At 51.4% G+C, this 24,371-nt stretch overlaps 1 protein-coding gene across 2 annotated transcripts in view; it reads left to right on the forward strand.

Moving 5' to 3' along the window:
- Window positions 1–24,371, forward strand: part of FBLN5 (fibulin 5) — a 63,303-nt gene that overhangs the window by 31,086 nt on the left and 7,846 nt on the right. For both annotated transcript variants that reach the window (XM_016205710.2, XM_087818540.1), the window contains exons 5-9: window positions 10,639–10,761; window positions 13,973–14,089; window positions 17,622–17,741; window positions 21,837–21,959; window positions 23,053–23,179. In XM_016205710.2, coding sequence (XP_016061196.1) covers window positions 10,639–10,761; window positions 13,973–14,089; window positions 17,622–17,741; window positions 21,837–21,959; window positions 23,053–23,179 — 610 coding nt within the window. The remainder of the gene's footprint in view (window positions 1–10,638; window positions 10,762–13,972; window positions 14,090–17,621; window positions 17,742–21,836; window positions 21,960–23,052; window positions 23,180–24,371) is intronic.

A 24,371-nucleotide genomic window follows, 5' to 3' on the forward strand; every position in this document is an offset into this window, starting at 1 on the left:
CAATAAAGATATATTTAAAAAAATAAAAATAAAAAAAATAAAAAATAAATAAAAAATGGGAAAATGGACATACACCTAGTTAGTGGTGAGGCTGGTTGAGTTCCTGACCTGTACCTTTTGTTCTGTGCACTAACCAACTCCACCTCATTTTGGTCTCTTACAATGGTGGGGAGGTAACACCTTAGACTTGCCTAAGAGAATGTAAAGGGAGATAAAAACATTGGCCTGAATTCTGCTTGTAGAGGGCATTTGAAGACAGACAGTGAAAGGTACTCCGTTTGGCGCTGGTCAGTACGTGCTGGTTAGATGGGTGAGTGAATGAACGACCGGTCCTTATTTTGATGGTACATTTTCTCCGATTTGAATCAACACCATGTGGGAAGGTGAAAGAGAAAAGGGTGACTGGTTAGCTTCTCCATCTTTTCCTAAGCCCTAGAATTGCCTTTTGAAGATGCCTATAAAATAGAACTTGAAGGAGGTCCAGCTTGTCATTTCAGAGTAAGTCCCAGGAGAGGTGGCAATGTTTATATATTTAGCAACACTACGTATTGCAACAGCATTCATATTGTATAAGGACATTCGTGTGCTGTAGCAGTGGTCATACATTATAGCAGTGTTTATATATTGTAATAGACGCTCGACATGGGGTGACCGGACCGCAGAAGACGGCCTAATTGGGCTCCCCAATACTTTTCAAAGGGGCGTCAGGCAGAAGCCCTTCCCATTCAGGCCACCCTCTTGCCTTAAGTTTTCTGCCTGCTTTGTGATAGTCTGGTCTGCAGGGTCATGAGGCACGTCCGCGTTGTGTATGCGGAGGGTTTTGTGCGCAGAGGCAGATGGTGGGCGTCCCCCACCGTGCTAGGTCTCTGCCTCCTGTGTCCCCAGAGGGCCTCCTGAGCCCTGCCCGTGGGAGGTGTGGCTGGGGAACCAGAAGGGAGGGATCTCATCTGGAGCACAGAGCATTCGGCCCATCAGCCTTTCTGGGTAGAAGAGACCTCAGACCTCAGGAAACAGGCCGAGGAGGACTTGCCTGGAGGCCACCCGTGAGCTAGTGGAAGGTTCTGGACCAGAACTGGGCTTTCAATCCCTTTTCCCCCTCTTCTTTTAGGGGGCGAGTTTCCCACCCCCTCCCTTCCTTCTGTTCCCTCCTGTTCCCCCTGCCCCTTGACATGAATCTGGAAAAGTCAGACTTGACTCAAGGCCATTTCTGTGGCCTGCATGATTTCAAGACTATTCCCACGGGATCCTCATGAAACCCCAAGAGTTATGTAACATCACTATCTCCTTTTACAAATGAGGAAACCAAGGCTTTTAGTGGCTAAAGACAAACATTAATAACAACAACAAACTTCCTAAAAAAGAAGGGAGCAGCAGGATTTGAAACAGGCCTGACTCCAAAGCCCATGTTCTCACCAACCTGTGTGGCCTTTGGGCCAAGTTTCTAGAAGCACAAGATGCCCACAGTCCAGACCTCGTTTCCCCCGCTCCCCCTCCCTCTGCACCTTCACCATTGTCCCAGCCATTCCTGTTCGCCCGGGTGCCCGGCTCCCACCCAGGGGTGCTCGAGTCCCAATTCCTTGGCGGAGAGGGGGATGCAGGGGACTTGCTTCAGATCACAGGCCGATTCTCTGTCTGGGTAGGAACAATTCATAAAATTTAGAATGGAATTCAGTGAAGAAATATGCTTTGATTTACAGATGTTAACGTTTTTATTGTGGTAAATTCACATCACACGAAATTTACCATCTTAACCATTTTTAAGTGTACAGCTCAGTAGTGTTACGCACACCCACTCTCCAAAACTTTATCTTCTTGCAAAACTAAAACTCTATACCCATTAAACACGAACTGCCCATTTCCCTCTCTTCCCAGCCCCTGGCAACCACCATTCTGCTTTCTGTTTCTCTGAGTTTGGTTACTGTACATACCTCAGATAAGTGAAATAATACAAAATTTGTCTTTTTGAGACTGGCTTATTTCACTTAGTATAATGTCTTCAAAAATCCATCCATGTTGTAGCATGTGTCAGAGTTTCCTTCCTTTTTAAGGCTGAGTAATAGTCTGTTGTATATGTATGTGAGATTTGCTTATCCATTCATCCTCCGATGGACACGACCAAGGGTGTGATCTTGAGAGCCTACTGAGCAAAGTCCTTAAAGAAGGGGGAGGTTGACTGTACCACATGCTGTTGGAGTGGCCTGGCAGGTAAGTTAGTTGGTTGGCCCTACATGTAGCCCCTTCACCTCCCCGCCTTCCACGCTAAAGAAATCCAGGAGCCTGGATAGAAAAGGGCAGCCCCTATGCCTCCAGCTAGGTAAACACGCAATCCTGAACAGTGTTTAATCAGTTCAAATATTTATTTTAGGTTCAAGTGATATAATCCAACTCTTACTAAGTCCAAAGTGTGGTGGGGAGCAGGGCGTGGCTGTTCCAGCCCCGTGCTGTTTGGGGTGGGGCCCTGGCTCCCAGACGTTCAGGACATGTGGCCCCTCAGCCAGGAGACAGTACCCCCAGGGCTCTCTTTCTCTGGCATCTTCTCCCCACCCCCATGTTCCCATAGGTTTGTTATTTCTTCTTGGGCATCTCCTGAGGTTTCATCTCCTCTTGAGTTGTAGTCTCAACAGTTTTCTCTTATATGCTGGGGTCGTTTGCTAGAGATGGGGAGCAGGGAGCTTTGGACTGCACCAGGGTGCAGGAGCGAGGACAGGAGAGGGGACCAGCGTAGCGGGTCAGTCTCGGGATGCAATATCCGTGTTCTTCCTCACCTGCTGGCCCATGTCTTGTAACTTGTGATGTTGAAAGAGCCATCCATCTGTCATTTCCCTCCCTTCTCTCTGGTTCCAGGAATGGGTGTATATGAAGGGACTGTTCTCCTACGTCACTGTCCAGGGTCAAGACCTGCCCACACCCCCAGATGGGGGACACTCCCTGTTATGTGTTCTCGCCACCCTCTGTAATGTCCTCATTGTGTTCAACAGCTGTCTTCCCCACTAGCCTGAGAGCCCCAGGAGGGCAGGTGACGGTAGCCTCATTTCAGCAGCAAGGAGGCAGAGGCAGAAGGTCAATGGCATTCACCAGGTGACCCTGGTTAGTCGGTGCTGGAGTCAGAAGTGGTGGCAGGGCTTTCTGATCACAGGGGTGGGACGAGAGCACGTGCAGATTCATTATCACGTTCCTGAGAGTGGCTGCCAGGGAAAGCTTGCTGCTCACGATGGGCCGGTTGATTCCCTGCGGTGAATTTGTACACCTGGCTACTCTCCCAGCCGCCCCAGGCTCAGGGTTCTGTCTGAGCCTCAAAAATGGATCCATTTCCTGGCTATGCCCTAAGGGGTCCTGCGGACACCCGTTCTCAGGCCAGGCAGAAAGTGTCTCTTTTCCCTCCCCTGATGTTCCCCCCTCCTTTGACTGTTGAGAATAAACTTCCTCCTTGTCTGGGACGGCGAACTGTCTGGGACACCTAACTGTCTGGGAAGAGAGAGGAAACAAGTCCATCAGGCCAAGCACTTGATGTATCAAGGCCTCTGGGGGTGAGACACTCTCAAATCAGCCCCAGGACGGGCATAAGGCCCCAGACACTGCAAGCTGGGGCCTGAGGCTCTGTTGGGCCAGAGCTGTGAGCAAATGTCTGTTACCTAGGGCCACGAAAGAGGTGGGTGGCCGGACTGTTTTCTCCAACATCTGTGGCTTCCCCGCCTTCCCCTCTGGCCCTCAGAAAAGCCCAAGAACAAAGTACCTTCCTTTCCAACATAATTCACTTCTGTTCTCTGTCCTGCCAGGCGCTGCTAGCTGCTTAGGGTACAGATGTGAATAAGTCCCATTTCCTGCTTCCAGGACGCTCGTGGTTTAGTGAAGGAGCCGGAGCCGCACACACCAGACGGTGCCCTGCAGTGCGAAGCGCTCGAAACTGCGTGTGCCTAGCACGTCTGTGAGCGTAAACGCAGCCTCGACGTGCTGCCCGGCTGGGGTATAAAAGCTCCGAGTTTTCTAAGGAGGTGACACACAGTTTTAAGTAGTAGAGCCACGTGATCTTTTCTGTGTCTTGGCCCGTTCTGGAAGCTGTGTTTATTGTACTTTCAGGGGGAGACACTGGAGACCAGCTGGTTAGTAACAAAGTTATTTCAATCATTTAGAAGAAGTCAGGCCTTGGCACCTTTGGGGCTGGGGGGGTGTAAAGCAAGAGGGGAATCTGCATGCTTTTCAGTAGAACTGCCTGAGTGTAGGGAGCGGGGGACAGAGGGGGGTGATTTGAGGATGACGGAGGTTTCCAGCCAGGGCTACTGAAAAGCGGTGATGCCATCAACTGAGACAGCATCGGAGAGGAGGGTGTGGGGACAGGGACAAGGACATCACAGGCCAGGACATGAGAATGAGGGGACAGGAGGTCAGGCTGTGGGGGAGGAATCGGCCCCGAGGGAAGGGGGGGAGGAACCTGTAGGGAGATGACAGGATCAAAAGCTGTAGCCTTTGTGGACGGTGCTCGTGAGCACTCCCTTAAAGAGGGATGGTCTGTTTGCTTTTACAGTCACAATTATGACCAAAGCCTCACGCCCTTTAAGTTAAAAATACCAGGTCTAGATGGGCCACGAGCGACCTGTCCTCTCACTGTCAGGGCGTCTTGCTGCGTGATGCTCAAGAGGGAACATGTCTGTCATCCCCCTCTTGCCACACCCACGGCAACCGCAGTGACCATTCATGCACTGCAGAGCTGAGTGGGCCAACTCACTGCCCAGTTTGAAAGCGACTGGAGTCAGCTGATGTTTACCGAGCACTCTGGATGAAAATCATTACTCAAGAACCAAGCAATGTGATCCCCATTAGCTGCATAGTTTGTTTCCATAGAAGGTCAGAGGGAGAAGAGGCCTTTCAGACTCTCCTCCAAGCTCTCACTTTATGGACAGAAAAATAGAATTCGCGGAGAGGTTGGGACCTGCGTTCCAGCTGGTTTCTTCTAAGAGGAAAGGATTTTTTTGGTTGGTTGGAAGATGGACCACATATTTGTTGCCCAAATGGAGGTATGAAATGAGCAAGCTTTGCACCCTATGCTTAATAGCAAGCATTAGGAAAAGTGCTGCAAACACTAAAAGATCTGGTTCCTAATGATTGCCCAGGACCCACAGACACATGGAGCGCAGATGGCCTGGGAATTCAACGAGCGAGTTCTCGAGCGCTGAGATCTTTAATTAAGCAGGTGTTTGGGAAGTATGCTGTGTAGCTTCCAGCCTTGGCTGGGCTCGTCTCGCCGAAAAATGGCACCGGCCCAGCTCAGCAGCAGGCCCGAAACTGGCTTCGATCGGAGACGTGGGAATGTGCCGTTGTTATTTCCTTCCTTCTTATCAAGGCCCACGAGCTTCAGCGGGGAAGGAACGCAAACGGGCTGGGAAAACATGTTGTTTCACTGGGCAAAAATTTACTACCAAAGAAATGATTTTTGCGTTGTCCAAAAAAGGGCTAGTGGAGGCCTTTGGAAAGGTGTAGTCCTCTGAATACTGTGGGACGGTTTCTCCCAGTGTTGCCCAGTGAGAATGGGTCCTTTTGGCTGATGGCTGCTCTCACACAAGAGCAGAGACATTCAGCTGAGGTCGTGGACACAGGCTCGCAGTCAGCCCTTTGCTATTCACAGTGTTGGGGAAGGGAAGACGCAGGAAGAGGGAAGGATCACGGATTGTGCAAAGGGTGAGCATTATTTGGCTGTGGAATTCAGTAGGACACACATGTGCTTAGGCTCTTGGATGTCCACCATGGTAGGATCACAAATGGACCCGGAGATGGACCCAAGTGCGGCACGGACACCGAGAACCCGGGAAGGAATGTTCCAGGCCTTTCTGCACCTCTTGTCCCAGTCTCCTGGCATGTGTCTGGGGCTGTAGCAGGGAGAAGGCTCTGGCTCTGGCTCTGGTTGAACCATAAAACTAGCCATGGCTGACAGACCCAGAGCTGTCATCTTGGTGTCTCTGGTGAATTCCAGACCAGAACCTGCAGGAGGCAGAAGCCAAGTGGCTCCAATTTTTCACAGCAGCTAGAAACAGCACCGCACCAGGGAAGGGAACAAAACTTCCTGGGCACCTACTATGTGCCAGACAGTAGTGATGGGACCTGTGAACACATTAATTGATGAACTCTCCGGGGCAGCCTATGAGGCAGGCTGTCACAGCTCTGTTTTGCCGAACACCTGAGGATACAAGAGGGTAATGAACTTGCTCAGTAATACTGGGTTATTATGTGCAGAAGCCTGGCTGCACACCCAGCTTGGCCTGTCCCAAAGTTCTTATTTTTTTACCTACTGGCCCTTTCTGGGGAGACTCAGCCGTTTGTCTTTTTTCATTTTAGGCTTTGGTGCTGGGAGAATGGCCTAGGAGATGTTCTCCCTGTGGGCATCGGGGAACCATTCGTTTTTGCTTTGTTGTGTGTTTTTTTTAGTTTTTGAGGGATACTTTATTTCAATTAGAACTTGTGCTAGGAAAGCAGTTTAAGTATTTTCTCTTTAACTTATAGGAATAAATGATGAAATATAAATTCATCTATATATGGAATATGTACATTCAAATATACTAAATAGCTGGCGTACGTACACATATTATTTATAGTCCAACATATTTATGCATACGTATGTCAGCATGTTAATTCTGTTATACCTACCTATAGAGATTTGTATATAATAACCTGTGAGTTAGCACTAGGATTATCCTTGGAACCATTAGTTTTCCATGGGACAGAGAAGTGAGTTGTATGCCGTCTTCTGAGAACCGGGCACTTCTGGGAAGGACATACAGTTGGCATAAAACAACAGCGTGGTACCAGGAGGTCCGAGAGTTCACCTGACAAGGGGATGGCTGCCAGTCACCACTTGCTTCCATTGCAGACGCCTGCTCCAAGGTGTCTTTATGGCCTGTGGCCCTCCCCACACCGTCCCTGGAGTCAGCCTGGAAGACTCCATTCGTTTGTTGTCCCAGGCTGTTGGGCAGTATATTCTGATGACCGGAGGCCAGTTCCTCCATCTGCTGCCTCCCTGAGGTCTTGGCTGGATTTGGAGGATGTTCTTTACTCACCTGCGTCGTGCACCTGCCCACAGGAAGCTTCTGTCATGAGACCCAGCTAGTGGTATGAAACCTGAACGAGTGTCCCTCATGGGTGGCCTGCTCCCCTGAGGCCCGGGGGCCCACTTCTGCCTGCGGCCTCCTGGAGGGACGTCAGAGATGAGGTTGGCTGGTTTTGATGACTCTCCTGAGTCAGCAGTTTCAGATTATGGACGTTTTCATTGAAGGGACGTCTGCAAGGAAGGGGTGACGGCTCAGACGAAGCTGTGTGGGTCAGCAGAGCTGTGCTGCTCGGCGCGCAGGAGGATTCGCTCCTGGGCAGGCTGGGCTGGGCTTTCGCAGCGGCCAGGAGAAGTCAGCGGGCTTTTCCCTCAGGTCACCAGGGTTCTGGTGTCCGGGACAGCAGGTGGACATTGCCCATCTGGGGGAGACGGGCATGGTTGCTGTGGTGCAGTCCTCCAAGTGCCCGGGCAAGCGCCCAGGGATGCAGCACTCAGGACGGAGGCAGGGAGCTGGCGGGACCCTCAGTGAAGTCCGCTTTGTGGACTGGCACACACGGAGGGACTGTGCTCGGTGCCAGCTCTCCCAAATGACCTGCGGGTTCGGGAGGGCACCCCCCCCCTCCACGGCCACGGGAGAGCGTGAAGAATGAATGAGGAGCGCAAGGGACTGAATGAGCCCAGCGTTCTCTCCCGGGAGCTCTTCCTAAATATCACGCAAAAAGGAAAGAAAGGAAGTCACGGCATGGCTCGCGTCCAAGGATAATGACACCTCCTCGGGTTGCCGTAACTTGGACTTTTCCGTGGATGCAGAAGGGGATGCTTTGCCAAAGAATGTCCTTGGAGTGACTCGATGTATTCTCCCTTCTGTTATTTAAGTCCAGTGTATTTAATGTAAGCAGTTCTGCCGTGAGCCAGAGTGTGTGATGGGTCTCCTGGCCCCGCGTGGAGCCCGCGGCGTGAACACGGGCTCCGGTGTTGGCTCCACCAGGCGCGCCGGCTGACGGTGGCTTTCCGTGGGGCTGGTTGTGTTTCAAGTCCACACACCAGAATGGTCTTGTTAGCAAGTTGGCTGGGAGGCGTGTGTCTGGGGTCCAAAGGCTTTAACGTGTGCTGTGCGTGTGCTCATTCATTCACTGACCAAGTCGTGACTGAACGTTTACTATGAACGCAGCATTATACCAGATGTGTTTTGAGGATACGAAGTGGGAACACCCCCTCCCCCAAAACTCCAGGGACTTCGGTTCTCAAAAATACATTTATATTGACAATCCATTCAATCAGGCAGTGAAAGCTACAAGTTTAGTTCTTTGAACATATATAGACAGAGATGAGTTAGTTCTTTAACTCAGTAGAAGTAGTGGAGTTATTTTAAAAATGAACTTTAAAGACTTTGTGTCTAGGTTTGACGGTCTTGCCTGGGCCTGTGTGTGTGCCCATGCATACACACACATGCATACACACACGTGCACACTCAGGCCCCGCCTGCCCGTCTGGGCCCGGTCTGGTCCACTCACAAGTGTTTGGTCTTCTCTGTGGGGCTCTGCGGGCATGTAGCGTGCGTGTAAGTTACAGACGGAGCCTTGGGAACTTGCTGTCACCAAGGCTCCCTAACGGCTCTTCTCGCCTTGGGGCTCCCTCACCCTACATTCCCCTCCAGGCAGGAAAAAGAGCACAAATTCCTAAGGCAGCGTTGTTCCCAGGGTACAATTGCCATCCATCACTCCCCTCCAGAAAAATGTAAATATGCTCTGGCCGATAGTGGCACTATTTATTATCCTAGGCTTCGGCGTGGGTTTGAGCAGGCGCGGCTGCTGGCCAGGCCTCATTCGCCGGCCCCCTGGGAGGCTCTGCTGGGTGGGCAGGGCTGGGGGCGGGGGGCGGGGGGCAGGGGGCTGGGGCAGGAGCTGGTGCAGCTGAGAGCGGGGCTGGGCCTTCCCCACCGACGCTGCGCCACCGTGGAACCAGGGTCCTGGAGTCTGTCCATGTTTAGAGGACTGAAGGCTGGCTCCGTGCGGTGCCCAGACACACGTTATTTGGGGGTGGGAATTGATCCGTTCCGTGGGTGTTTGACCTGTCGCAGGTGGGTGATGCATTGTGCTGGTGTCGCTGGAACCCGAGAGGCCATTGCTAGCGGCGCTGACGTTTCACAGACTCAGCCAAGCTCGCTTCCTGAGCACGCAGCTGAAGAGGCCTGTCACAGAAGACCCTCGTCCTCAGGGAGCTTCTACTTTGGGGCCCCAGGTGCCCCCCACACCCACCACAGTCTGCAGAGGCAATGTCAAGAGGCAGATAGTTTTCTGCGGGGGGGGGGGGGCAGGAAAAGGCAGCAAGGATTCAGTGCTGTCCCCTCTGCCAGATCTGCGGGCTCCCTCGGCACCTGCTTGGTCCCGCGTGGGGGTCAGGACCTCTTTCCTCCTGCCCGGTGGGTGTGGGGGCAGGCAGGCTGGGAGGCCTGGGCAGCGCTCTCAGCTTGGTGCTTGGTAGCTCCTGCAGTGCAGTTTTCCGTCTGTAGGATGGCGACTGTGTGCCCGCTGACAGGGTGATTGTGAGAATAAATACGGTAACATCTGTGAGGCGTCGGAAACGCTGCACAGGCTCAGTGAGCAGCTCTAACGTTCTTTCTGACCGTGCGATGGTCCATTGGGGGAGGCAGGGAGGGAGTGCAGTGATGAGGGGGCAGAAGGGCAGACAGGTGAGGGCAGGACAGACAGGAGGAAAGACGCTGGAGTCAGGCCAGGGGGGCCCGGGGCTTTAGGTCAAGTGAGGGTGTGATATCAGGAGGTCCCATTAGAGGATTCTGAGTGCTGTTTTTTAGGGAGAGCATGGGGAGACGGGGCAGGATTGGTTTCCGTTGAAACAAACAGTTTTGAGTGCTGAATGTGTACACCAGATGTCTTGAGAAATGTGACTATGACTACAGCTTGGTCTTTATGCTTTGAAGCTCTCAATTAACACGGGACTGACTTGGACACAGGACGCAGTGTAGACAAGCCCAGTGTGAGCAGAGCGTACAGAGGTCAGCTGCAGGAGTGGAGGGAACACTGTGGAGGGTAAGGGGGGGGGGGGATGGGGGGGCTCCGTGAAGCTTCACGAAGGGGCGGGAACCCCAGACCGAAAGATATTCATGGACAGATCCAATCCAGTGACTCAGTTACAAGCTGCCTTTGGCAAAGGACATTTCTTTTTCTTCTGTTCTGTTCTCAGAGGCATCATAGCTCTGTGCACACAGGAGATACCCCAAAAGATCCATATTTAACATGCGAATGGGTAAGCCTAAACAAAACGCATTTCTAAATCAAGTAATGGTTATTGTCAAGGTGACCTGCTTTCAGAGGATGGCAGAAAAGAGCTTATGGAGGTGTGTTCTCGTCTTGGCCATTTCCCTTCGTGGATTTCTGGGCAGCAGACTAGCTCCACCCCCTCACAAAAGGACAGTGTCTCCTAGTGGTACCCATTAGGGAGGTGCCTCCATCTTTTTTAATACAACCCAAGGATACGACCAACTGCCTCCAAGTCAGACAAGCAAGCATCTGGCACCTTTGGTGGCTCCAGAGCTCTAAAAAGATGTAGGTAACATTCTTTGGAATATGTCTGTGTTACAGATGTGGACGAGTGTGCAACGGATTCCCACCAGTGCAACCCCACCCAGATCTGCATCAACACCGAAGGAGGCTATACCTGCTCCTGCACCGATGGCTATTGGCTTCTGGAAGGCCAGTGCTTAGGTAACAGCTCCCTGGGGCTCACAGGGACTCTTGGAAGTTAATGGTTACCGTGGACATGGTGAAATGTGGGCATAGCCGGGTGGCCTAAGGGCAGTGGGTTTTTCTCTGTAGGAGGCAGGGGTAGGTACAAGGCGATTGAGCTTGCATATGTCACCACCACCTTTTAAAATCAGTTGTGACCATCACCCACACATTTCACCATCACCCATAGGTCATCATCAGAGTTTTTTAATGTATTTTTAAGGCTCCTGTTTGATTTTACCTACCCCTTCTTACTGCCTTCAGAACGTTTATATCCAAGGCAAGAAAGGAGAGAGGTGAGGGTTATTCTGTCCCATTTAGAAATCATACTAAGAGAAGGGAACACTTTGTTTAGTCACAAAAAAGTTCCAGGCCTCCAATGCCGGTCAGTAGATTCTGTGCTAACTCCGTCTCCTCCCAACACCCCACCATAGCCACCATTGTGCCCACCCTACTAGCTGGTCTTTCTTTTTACTGTTGAGTCAGTCGTCCCAATTGAGAATTTTGTTTCTTGCCGTTGGCATCTGCTCTATGATCTCTCTGTTTATTTTTACTGGAGGGTTATTTTCCTTTCTTTCCCTCTAATTTTCAGTCTAGCCAAGTGAATGAATTCATAGCAATCTCTAGCCGTCAGTTCAATTTCTATTCTGGGGAGTGATTTCTATGCTATTTTCTTGGAAAAGTCCTGCCAGTTTAATTTCTCTGTGACACTGTTCTGTTGCCTGAAAGTCAGTCCTGGAGGAGCTGAGAAACAAATCCAGCCGACATCATGGAAACAAAAAAAGAAGGTTCTTTTTTCTAAGTCTCTTGTGATCGAGACTGAGTTTGGGTCGGCTCTAGGGCCCTGTCTGCAGCCTCCTCGGGGCCTGATAAGCCAGCCTAGACTTGGCTTGGTTCCCCTTTCCAGGCATGCACCAAAGAGCTGGCTGCACACGGGCATTTGTGAATACGATGGTCGCTGTGCATTTTAACCAACCTCAGCTATTTATGGAAAATTTGATGCCACCGCTCTGAACATAAGCAGATCGTTGTGAGTGAGTTATTTGTACAGGAACTTAATATGTAGAATTTCAGAGCTGGAAGGGATGTTAGATATTATGTCATTCAACTTTTATAGAGTTGAAACTGAGACTCAAAGAGGAGGGACATTGTGGACAAAGTAAAGTGGGTGTAAAAGCTGTCTCCTGTTTTTCAGCCCAGTTTTTTCCACCACAAGGGGGCGCAAGAGAGGATCAGGTGACAGGGACACACAGGCTGGGTTGATCATACAGAGGAAACCCCTTGGATCTGAGGGGGCCAGCCACTGGGACAGTCCTCTACCTGGGAGGGTGTTTCCCGTCCCCAGAGCATGAAGCTATGGGAGGGGTGCTCCTGGAGGCCTAACGTGGTGCCGCACGTGGCCTGCTCACACTTCACATCCAAAGTGAAGACCTTCACTAATTGTGGCTGAGCTCATTCATCCTGTGGCCAAAATTTTCTTTCTCTTTTCCAACACAAGTTCTGTGGCCACCCACCCCTGTGCACCTTTGGAGGCATTGCTTTTGGAGAAAAATAAGGGGCTGGGGGCTGCCTTTCCTCCAAGGCACCCCTAGGATGTCCTCTCTTTCCCCAGCTGCCTCCCTGTCCTTAGTGATGTGTCCAGCTGCACCCTGGGGAGAAGTGGACCGGCAACTGCACGAGTCAACGTGCTTTCTAAGCAGGAGCTGCAGAGCCCTCAGTGGGCAGTGCCGTGGCCAGGCTAGAAGTAGCTGGGACTCAGAGATCAGACAGAATCACAAGGGCAATAGGTTGAATAATAGGTAAGGTGGAGGCGGGGTCCTTTCTGGCAGCAGGTGGTAGGAATTAGGTACAGACTGAGGCTCTGAGCTGGCCTGCAGAGCCCTGGATGGACCCTGGCTCCAAAGGAACTAGGGTACCAGGGAGGGAGTGTGGTTAGTTCAGGGGGAGGTGGGGATGAGATGAGAACCAGTTACAGCTACAGTCAGATCCATTGGTCACAGCAGGTGCTTATATAGGTGAGGACTCTGGCTCCACCTATAGGCTTCATCTGAGACATCCTGTCCCACAGGAGTGAATTCTCCAGCCCAGCAGCCCATCAACTTGGGGGGTAGGGAGGTGCTTTCCCAGTGACATCAGGCTCCCCGTTGCCTGGTCCATGTCAGGAGGGAGGTCATATTGCCTGCTCTGCTCAAAGGGTCCATTTCACAGAGCTGCTTGCTCAGGAAAAACCAGCCATGGCTTGGAAAGGTGTGCTTATCCAGAGTTTTACGTCCGCTCTAGTGCAAGGAGAAGATCCCAGGGGAGCTTCAGAGTCCTTGCATTACTGGATTCACGGGTTTCCAGGCCATAGTGCCACCAGCTCATCCTCACCTATACCTGTTCTTGTTCCTGGCACCTGGACATATTCAGAGTTGATGGAGCTGGTGAGGAGCCTGTTGGAACAAAGCTGTAGATTCCTCTTTTTTTGTTGTTAATCTTCACCCAAGGATATTTTTTTCCACTAATTTTTAGAGAGAGTAGAAGGGAGGAAAGGGAAGAGAGAGAAACATCGATGTGAGACAGACACATCAGTTGGTTGCCTTCTGCACATGGCCTGATCGGGGCCAGGGATCGAACCTGCAACCGGCCAGGGTGGCTATAGATTCCTCTTACACTTTGAGCTAACTTGTCCCTTCCCAGGGCAATGAAGCATTTATATAGACTCTTAGAGTTGACTCTTAACATGGATAAAATCTTAGAGGCCATCTTGCTCCCTCTAAGCAAAAATTTCTTCTACAACTTTCAAGATGGGTTTAGGTGTTCACAGGACTAAGATGGGTCAGGGAGGATTATAGAGAGGTTGAGCCTTGGAACCCAGAGAGTATCACCACTGCTGGCACTTAGTAGGTACCGTCTTCACGTTAGTTCCCCTTGGCTTCCCTCCGTGATCTCTCTCCAGAAGAGGGGTGATCTCTGGAAGCGGGGTGCTCTCTCTCCAGAAGCGGGGTGATCTCTCTCCGGAAGCGGGGTGATCTCTCTCCAGAAGTGGGGTGATCTCTCTCCGGAAGCGGGGTGATCTCTCTCTGGAAGCAGGGTGCTCTCTCTCCGGAAGCGGGGTGCTCTCTCTCTGGAAACGATGGGCTGTAATGATGCCGGGGGTGGCAGTGGAGACCGAGAAGAAATGTCTTACCTGGCGTGTGTTTCTTTCCAGACATTGATGAATGTCGCTATGGCTATTGCCAGCAGCTGTGCGCGAACGTTCCTGGGTCCTATTCCTGTACGTGCAACCCCGGTTTCACCCTCAACGAGGACGGGAGGTCTTGCCAAGGTATGCGACGCGAACGGCAACTCGAGCATGCCGCCAGACACTAGCTGCTGTCTTCTTCCGACCTGACAGTTTTTGTGGGTGGGAAACGCTCCCGTTCAAGCGCTTTCACTCCTCGGCGCCGCCCACTCGTCCCCTTTGCTTACAGAAACCTGAGCCTGAGCTGGGGCTGTGAAACGCCCAGAGAAAGCGCTCGGGTGTTGCCGGGATGAGCAGCACAGCCCTCCGTCAGCGGGAGCCGCGGTTGCACCGGTTCGCTTCCCTGTCTGCTGTCCAGCAGGAGCCCTGCCGGCTCTCTTGGCTCATCAGAAATTTTCTTGGGTGTCCTGTAGCTTAAATTCAATTCCTGAGGCCAGAGTGGGGTGGTCAGAAAAAACACCTGACCCTTGATGACTCTCGAAATAAACACGTACACCCCGAAGAGGGGTTGCACGGCAGTTTGGATGCCTCTCGCCACAGCTTTCCCTTCAGCCTGCGCCAGGAGGGCCTGTTACTTAGCAGAGCGACTGGTGGCGGCAGGAACTTCCTCACCGCTCTGCATTCCCCACAGAAAGGGAATGAAACAGAGGCATTTTCTGGTTTTCACATGATCACTTCAAGCACTGATAAGTAAGAAAAACAAGCTCCCTGCCTATTGTGGTTTCCATCTGCAGGTTTCTTCTGCCCAGGAAATGAATGGGGGACTTAAGGCTCAAGGAATCAGGGCAAGTCCCACCTGGCTGCCGGCTCCCTGCCCTAAGCCCCCGGCCGGGCCTCCGGGCCCTGGCAGCTGCTCCATCCAGGGTGGAGGCAGTGCCGGGGACTCAGAATGAGGTCTTTGTCTGGAGCCTGCCACCAGGTTCTGCAGGGCCCATTTCCTTGTCACACCACCCGAGGTCTGGCTGGCAGGCTTCTGGCCAGCTAGTTGGAGGATATTATGTCTCCATTTAATCGTATCTAAATCGTTGGGTAAACAGGAAGGCTTCAGCCTTAAAGAGCTTGATCCTGGATTTTTTGCAAGTCCCCCCTCCAGAGCTGGTTCTGCTGATTGTTCCAACAAGTCTCGACTGTGCTCCTCTGGCCAGGAGAGGTCATTTTCTCTGGAAGTGGAGACCCAGCTGGGAGGTTGAGGGGCTGATAGAGCAGGGGCCCTCCCTTGCCGATGGAGCGGGTGCAGGCGCCTGGCTCCCTGGACGCTGTGATAAGCAGCTTAGGGAAGATGCAGGCTTCTCCGTGCCAAGGCTGGGGTTGGACGTGCCAGCCCGGGTTTTCCCCCCAGAGGCTGGCTTGGTGCCCCCGACACCTCCTGAGAAACAGCCAGGTGCAGCAGAGCCAAAAGTCCCATGTGTCCTTGAGGCCTCTCAGGGACAGGCCTGTGACAAGGAGTAGATAATACACCTGGGGGTGCCAAGTCCAGCAGCAGGCACAACACCCAGGCCTGGATATGGGCACGGGGCCACTGGGATGTTGCATCAGCTGGTGACACGGAATGTTCCGAACTCCACAGAGCTTTTGTAATTCTAACACCTCGTGCAAGGAAGTGTGCTTTGCTCTCTTCCAAGCATTGTCCCATCTCTTCATTTCACTGGATCCCAACAATAGCCTTACGAGGGAGGCGGGACAGGTGTTCGTGGCTCTGCTTCACAGAGGAGGAAATCGGGGAGCCGAAAGGCTAAGCACTTTGGCCAGAGTCACACAGCCAGGTGGTGGCGGAGTTGAGGGGAGAACCAAGGGCCCAGCAAGTGGGAGCCCAGCAAGGGGGTGCAGTCTGCTCCCAGGGACTCAGAAGGACACCTGGGATGTGAGGATCCCAGGGCTGGCAGGGAAGGGCGGCCAGGGTTCAAAGGGGCAGAATCCTTTGGGCCCTGCTGCTCTGCAGGACCAGCTGAGAGCTGAGCGGGGCTGCAGCCCACTCGTCTCCACGCGGCCAGCGTCTGGTCGGAAGGCGAGGGTGTCACCCCGTCCTGCCTGAGCCTGCCCTCCACAGCCTGGCGCCACGACACATTCCTGGCCTCCAGACAGAGGCCTCCACACTGCGGTGGGCACCAGGGGAGACCAGTATCGCGCCGGACCCGCCCTGCACAGCCGGCTATTGTTTTTCTCTCTCCAAAATGCCCCGTGGGTGCCAGGAAGCCCTCCTCTTGAAGGAAAGCTGCTCAAGCCGCTCACTGTGAAGGCTTTTAATTCTGAAAACACTCGAATCTCTATTCAGAGTCTTAAGAGGTTTACCGGGACTTTTGAAGGCGATAGAAGTTCTCTCAGCTGGAACGTCTGTCGTTGGCATAGGAGCATGGGAGAGAGTGTCAGCCAGTGCTAGTGCAGAAGGGGACTCCCCCCCCCCCCCCGATGAGCTGCGCAGAACGGATCTTGGGTTTTATGGAAAGACCCTTAACTCATGCTCCAGTTCCTACTGTGCTCTTGTTAGCTTGGGGGTTTGAGTACATCTCTCAACCTTAAAACAAATGTGTCTTGTTGATGTATAATTGACGTACAGTGAACGGGGCTGTTAAAGGCACATGATTTCATGAACTTTGACATATGTACGCCCCCATGAAAACATCACCACACTCAAGAGAATGAATATTCCATCACCGCTGACAGTTTCCTTATGCCCCTTTGCGGTCCTCTCCTTAACCTGCTGGACTTGTCACATGGGGCAGTGGTCCTAAAGCAAGGATTCAGTGACGGTGAGATCCTGTTATTATCAGTGATGTTATTTATCGCATAATTGTCTTAGCTCAGGCTGCCATGACAAAATATCATAGACTGGGCGGCTTAAACAGCAGAAATATATTTTCTCACAGGTCTAGAGGCTGGAAGATCATGGTGCCAGCACGGCCAGGGGCTTGCGAGGGCTCTCTTCCTGGCTTGTCGATGGCCAACTTCTCTCTGAATCCTCACATGGCAGAAAGAGCAACAGCAAGCTCTCTGGTGTCTCTTATAAGGGCACTAATCCCATCAGGAGGTCCACACCCTTAGGACCTCACTGAAGCTTAATTACATCCCAAACGCCCCATCTCCAATTGCCCTAACATTGGGAGTTAGGGCTCCAACATGAATTTGGGGGGGACGGGACACAGTTCAATCCATAGTAGTAATAAATAGAGTTATTATTAGAATTGTCACAATTATTTATGTGTTTTCCTGAAATGTCAAAGTGAATGGAGGTTAGGGGAGAGCTTATTGGGAATGGAATGTAGCTGGTGACGGAAAAAGCAGATATTGCCTAGAAATCCCTGCTGGTGACCTTGGAGATGGGACTTCCTAGGAGGTGTATATATGTACATGTGCATACATGTATAGGACATGTATACATGTCGTTTCCACCCTTCCTACTTTGTGACTCTAGAGGGACGTATGGACGGAGCCCCTGATGCTTCAGTGAACGCTTTTGGGGGCTGAATTCTCAATCTGATAGGCCCCAGATGGAAATCCTCATTACCTGTGGACCTGGTCTCCGAGTTATAGAAGATTTTGTCGCCGATACTTTTTTATCTGCTCAGTTAGTGATGTTTTCTTGTGGGAATGGTCAATGATGAACTCTGGCTTTCCACAGATGTGAATGAGTGTGCAACCGAGAACCCCTGTGTGCAGACCTGCGTCAACACCTATGGCTCTTTCATCTGCCGCTGTGACCCAGGATATGAACTTGAGGATGACGGAGTCCGTTGCAGTGGTAATGGGCTTTATTTAGCATTGGAGACTTCCACCTGTACTAGGGGCACGGGGTGAGGGGTGGAGGTGGAGGGCTTCCTTCACAGGTGTTTCCTCTCATTTCCCAGAAACATCTCCAGTTTGGGACATTTCCCAGTGCAACAGGGTCACAACCACACAACTCAGGCATGAGTCACTTCTTGAAAGGTGGAGTGGAGTCCCAGCTTCCTTGTCATTTGAGCCCAAATGCAAAAACCAATGGAGCTAACTTTTAGAGTCTGAAATGGGGGTGAAGAGGGAAAGGGGTCACCCAATTTTGCATGTTGGTTTGAGATATCTGTCCTCAGCCAGCACTGACTCAAGTCCTGGGAATAGCCCAGACAGTGCTGACAGAGGGCAGTGGCCCAGGAATAATAGTATATCTCATAGGGTCGGGTCATCAGGGGTGTGTGTGGAATGAATGAGATCATGTATGTAAGTGCAAACACTGTGGAATTCTAAAATCTCTACAGACATTCAGTGCCCAGCTCCAGGCCTGGCACATAGGGACTATGTCATAAGTAGTTTTCAAACCAACGAGTGAATGATTGAATGGTGAATGAATGCAATCTTAATCTGTTGTGAGAACATAGACTTGATGGCTTAGTTGGCCTTTTGTAAATTCCTTCCAAGCCCAAGAAGCTAATTATCTGCCCATGTAGATTGTGGATTCTGTTCTAATTTTCTTTTTTAAATATATCTTTATTGATTTCAGAGAGAGGAAGGAAGAAGGAGAGAGAGATAGAAACATCAGTGATGAGAGAGTCATTGATCAGCTGCCTCCTGCACGCCCCCCACCGGGGATGGAGCCCGTAGCCCGGGCATGTGCCCTGACCGGGAATCGAACCACGGTCTCCTGGTCAATGCCAACCGCTGAGCCACGCCAGCCGGGCTGTTCTAATTTTCTTATTCACCGTTGTAATAAGAAAGTTGTAAATTCTTGTGAACTCCTTGAAAATAGGGACAGCATCTTACTCATATGTATAAGCAACCTGCACAGAGCCATGCACAGCTCTTTGTTCTGTCCTTCCTTCCTTCTTTCTTTCTTTTTCCCCGTTTTTTGTTTTTTTTAAAATGCTGAATTAAGCTCCAACAAGCCCAGTTCTGGCATCATCATCAGTAAATGAGCACAGGCCAAATTAATGATGCCTCACTGTATTTTTCAAAACAAGTGGGCCAGAGCCTAGGGTGTGAAAATCTTTTAGTCCTGCAGAACGGAAAGTTTGCTAATCCTGGGTTTCACTGTAACAGGAACTGACCAGGTCATGAATGGGACTGTGTGGTAGCTCCACTCAGGACCGGAGTGTTCTAGGGACAGAGCTCCTGAAACAAATGAGCGCCTCCCCCGAGGGCCAGGGAGGCCCGCGCCCTGAGTAGGCAGTTACAGGGAGCCTTACACCGGGTAAATGTCAGGCTCAGAGACGGTAATAAGATACCCTCAGGCATGAAAAGCTACTTTCTTCCTAGATTTCAGTTTCCTGCGTGGCACTCCTTGGGGAATCTGGGCGCTCCAAGGAACTAATTGGTGGAAAGTTTAGCATTAGGAGGTGGGACCATTTGTCCCTCCGGAACTCCCTGCACATCCGCAGAGGTTTATGACCATCCGCAGAGATGGAGTGGCGGAGAGACTCTGGAGCCAGGCAGAGCTGAGTTCTGATTTTGGCTCTACTATTGAGTGCTTTCCCTGGCCAGGGCACTTCCTAAGCCTCAGTTTCCTCATTCATTAAAAAACAAACACTCTCATAGGGTGGTCACAAAGATTAAATATGGTAATAGACATAAATGTCACTACAGGTTCACGTACTTTCTCTAAGGGTAAGCGGAAGAGCACTTTGGCTTTTCGTGCATTTTACATCCTTGGTGGTTTGGCGAGGATTTTTGGCTGACTTGCTTTAACTAAAATGGCCAACGTCTCCACGTTTAACACGATGCCCACTTCCTTAGACGAGTGACTGTGACCCCTGGACACTGAGGCCTTTAGGGCTGGCCTCGGATAGCAGTGTGACACAGAGAGTTTGGGCCCTGTCCCTTCCTACTTACCCCCTTTCTCTACTAATCACTTTAACTAGGAAATGTTACCCTCACTGTTATCGCAGCTAGTGTGGCCCCTCCATGTGGCACCAGACCCTTCCTAGCCGTGTCCCCTTGCCTCTCAGGGATTTGTGAAGCTGAGCTGATCCCGGAAACCGTGATGGGTTCTCACCTGGATGAGTGAAATGGCCTCATGCATGCTCCCTGCCAGAAACTGAGCTTGCATTTCAGCTTTGTGATCTGGAGATCACAGACCCTAAGATAAACTGAGTATATCTGTTAGGGCCCCTTCCTGCCCGGTGGGAGGAGGGAGGGGTGATACCATCTCCGTCTGCACAGGAGCTTGTCCTCCTCGGGGGATTCCCCCCAACCTCAGGACTCCCAACTCCACCCATTTTAAGATCCGAGTACCACTGACTCAGAGACATTACTGAATTGTGTTGACAAGTGTAGGATCTGGAGGCTGGCTGGGTTCAAATCCCAGCTTTACGGGTACCTCATTATTTGTGAATCTAGTAAGTACCGAACCTCGGTGAGCCTCAATTTTTTCTCTGTAAAATATGGCTACTGTTAGCACCTCCTTCACAGGGCTGAGGTGAAGGTTAAATCAGATGAGGCCGGTAAAGCATTTAACTCGGTGCTTGGTGCACAGCAAGTCTCGGGAACTGCCAGGTTTTACTACTGCTTCCACCCAAGGTATGAGCAGAGCCTACAAACTGACCCGCTTTCAGCCTTCTTGAACCTGCCTTACCCCAGCACCAGGCAGGAATTTTCCATGGCATTGCCAAGCGAGGGAAATGTAATATGAGCTACAGATGCGAGCCATGTATGTAATCTCGTACTTTACACTCTTTGTTATGATGGGCCGGGGCCAGAGACATGGACTCTGCAGGGCTCCCGGGGGAGCAGGAGGGGCCGTGGCAGCAGCAGGGCTTTGCCTTTCCAATCAGCGTCCCAGCTCTGCCGGCTCACAACCTGTCACCTGAAGATCCTGGGAGAGACTGGAAGGAGGTTTCCTTCTTGGATGTGAGAGGCACCAGGCTTGTAACACCCCGAATTATCCGATGGTGGAGAAGCCTCCTCATTTGTTGACACCCACTCTGCGTGATTCCAGCCATCAGTGGTCTGTGAGTTAGAGAGCAATCCAAGGACATGTCACATGGGGAAACGAGTGAAAGCAAGTTTTCGGGAAACAACAAGTGAAATAAAAACATGTTTTCTTTGGAGTGTTTATTGAATGAGGCTCAGTTGGGGACTTCGTTGCCAAACTCTGTGTGTGATAAAGAGCTGGCTTTTCTGCAGCGCCTGCTTCTACATCAACTGCCACAGCCTACAGTTCAGAGGCTCCCCCATCGCGTCCCCTCCTCCTCAGTTGGAAAGTGGCCTAGCTCCAGGTTGCCATGTCCCCAGGACCTCCTGAGGCAGGCAGGCCACCAAGGGGCGGTATGCCCGCCTACCCTATGCCACTCTAGAGTTTTCTCTTTCAAGGAGGTTTTTGGACATAGTGATGTTTTAATACAATGGGCACCCCCTAGCCTCCTGGATATGTCCCTTTTAGTTGTGATTTTAGGAATAATATTGTTTTCCAACTTAGGACGATTAATAAAGTTGCCCTTTCAGAAGACCAGGGTCAGTGAATGATTTTTAGGTCCTGTGGAAGAACTCTGGACCCAGAAAACTCCAGCAGGCAAACAAATCTCACCTCTAGAGATGGAGTAGATTCACCTACAGGGCAAAATGAGTCAGGAATGACTAGATAATATAGCAGGGCCAGAGGCAGAGGGTGTGGGAAGCTTGATGGAGAGAGATTTCACCTCCCTGTAGGAAATAATTTTCTAACAATTAGAGCTGTACAAATATCAATGGGCTTCCTCAGTAGGTAGTGAGCTCCCCATCATCAGAAGTATTCAAGAAGTGAACTGGCAACTTCTTAGCAGTAAAGCTGTCATGTGTCAGGAGAGTGTGGAAGCTGGAGTAGATGACCACTAAGCTCCCATCTCCAGGAAGTCGGTGATTATAAACAGCAGGTGTAACTTGTCGCCCCCAGACATGGATGAGTGCAGCTTCTCCGAGTTCCTCTGCCAACACGAGTGTGTGAACCAGCCTGGCACGTACTTCTGCTCCTGCCCCCCTGGCTACATCCTGCTGGATGACAACCGAAGCTGCCAGGGTAAGGCTGTCCAGAGGGGCCTGGCTGAAGGAAATGTAAGGTGGGGCTGGCTCAGGATGTCTTCACTTGGGGAATCCTGTGCAGCTTTGGGTCCGTGACAGGGGTGAGAGCATGAGTGGGTGTTGGTGGCTCTCAGAGTGGCAGTTTCTGGGAAGGATGCCTAGGCCATTGCCTTCCTGCCCTGTGATTCATTCTTTGGCCCCAGAAAGGACATGACCGTTCTCACTTCTGTAAATGGACTCTGCAGATAGACGTGGCATCCCCTAAGGGTGGTCCTGCCTCCCTAAGCAGATCTCTGCGGCCCCTCTGAGGGGCTCCTGACCTAACTAGGACTATTTGAGGCCTGAGCAACCAGAGCCTAGGCTTTCTTGTGACCCCTGGAGGCCCACCGGTCATTCTTTTCGTCCCAGTTTCCTAGAGAATAGATGCAAGGGAGACCTCACACACCTGACTGCTATGTCCCTCAAAGGGGGGACCCCATGCTGCGTAAAGGGTGGATCTTGTTCAGATTGGCTGCTTAGCCCATTTCTAGCCCCATGCTCCACCCACTGGGGCAGTGGGGGAGGCTGGTAGCTGAGTGACAGACGCACTTTCAGCCTTCTTGAACCTGCCTTACCCCAACGCCGAGCAAGAATTCTCCATCGCAGTGCCAAGCCATAGAAGCATGTGAGCTACAAATGTGAGCCACATATGTAATTTAAATTTTTCTACTAGTCGCATTAAAAGAGTAAAAAGAGGTAAAATTAATTTTAAGACTATATTTTATTTAATGCAATATATCCAAAACATTCCAACATGTCTCAATATGCAACCTATTAATAGATATTTTATATTCTTTTGTACTAAGTTGTCAAAATCTGGTGTGTATTTTCCACTGACCGCACATTTCAATCTGGACCAGCCACATTTTAAGTGCTCGGTAGCCCCATGTGGCCAGTGGCTGCCGCATTGGACAGTGCAGCTCCGAAGTAGGACACAGGCAGCCCCCACTGTACCCCCACTTCCACCCCACCCCTCCCCCGCACACCTGGCGCAGCGCCAGCACCTTGGAAACACTGCCCTGCTTCAGCCTCTTGTTTGCCCTGCTTTTCAGACATCAACGAGTGTGAGCACAGAAACCACACGTGCACCCTGCAGCAGACTTGCTACAACTTGCAAGGGGGGTTCAAGTGCATCGACCCCATCCGCTGTGAGGAGCCTTACATTCAGATCAGTGATAAGTAAGTCGCGGCTTCCCCTGGGGAAATGGAAATGTGGGTGAGGGCCTGGCTCAGGAGGCTGCCAATGTGATGTAAAGAAAGTACACCTGCAGGGAATCAGGAGACCTGGCTGTGACACACACACACACACACACACACACACACACACACACACACGAGTTCTCAGTCACGCCCCTACTCATACCAGAGCTACATGAAGATTCTCTAGAGCTAACCAAGAGGAGAGGCCGCCGGGTTCATGAACTCTCCTTTCTCTTTGATAACTTGGTTCTGGATACACAGGGTCTTTGAGAGCGGGGCTTCTCAGATGTGTTGTGCACAGGACCCACCTGGTGGCCTTGTTAGAGTACAGACCCTGATTCAGCGGGCTCGGGGTGGCATGAGAACCTGGCTTTCCAACAAGCTCCCAGGGGAAGCGGATGCCACCGATCTCCCCGGGCTGGTGCTGTGAGCTGCAAGGAGCAGGAGACATCACCAGAAAGTTCTCAGTACCTGAGGGTACTTGGCTTCCTTTAATCAAGTTCCAGTGTCACAGTGTTCAACATTCTACTAAATCACCAGATGGCAAATATTAGAATTGGGGGTAGAATTAAAGTGAAGACAACCTCTGCAAAGTAGAAGCACTAGGGCGGTGTTTTTCTGTGCATGGCCTACTAGGAGCTCCTTTTCCTTTCTTTTAGTCCCCATTTAACCTGATCAAAAACTAACAAAAGAAGACGAAGCAGGGACAGGCAGGTCCTTCAGAGCTGTCTTTGCCTGCTGCTGAGCGCTGTGCTCCTAAGCAGCCCTTTGCAGCAGGGTGCTTTGATGTCTGGTCCCAGGGCCCTCTGTGGCAGAGCAGAGATCTGGGCTGCTCTTACCGGTTTCCATTCCTGTTCTCTCTGGGTTTCTCCAGGCTGCCCTTGTCTGTGGCCTGGAAGTAGACCAGGTTCAACCACAGCACTGAGCTGGTGTTACTGGTGAGGCCCCCGGCAGGCCACTAAAAATGTACAGTGACTCCTCCTGACTCCAGGCCCCTCTTCCAGGTCATTTCCTTGTTCAGGTGTCCTGTGCTCCTGCTGACCTGCACAGGACATGCTCTCACCCTTACCCACACCCCGGAATGTCCAGTCTCCGGGCTTTTGTGCGCACGTTTTCTGCCATATGGAAGACATTCCTTTCGTTGCCACATAGATAGATCTGCCCCACCTTC

The sequence above is a fragment of the Miniopterus natalensis genome, chromosome 1 (genome assembly GCF_054644295.1).
Source record: "Miniopterus natalensis isolate mMinNat1 chromosome 1, mMinNat1.hap1, whole genome shotgun sequence".
Taxonomy (NCBI): domain Eukaryota; kingdom Metazoa; phylum Chordata; class Mammalia; order Chiroptera; family Miniopteridae; genus Miniopterus; species Miniopterus natalensis.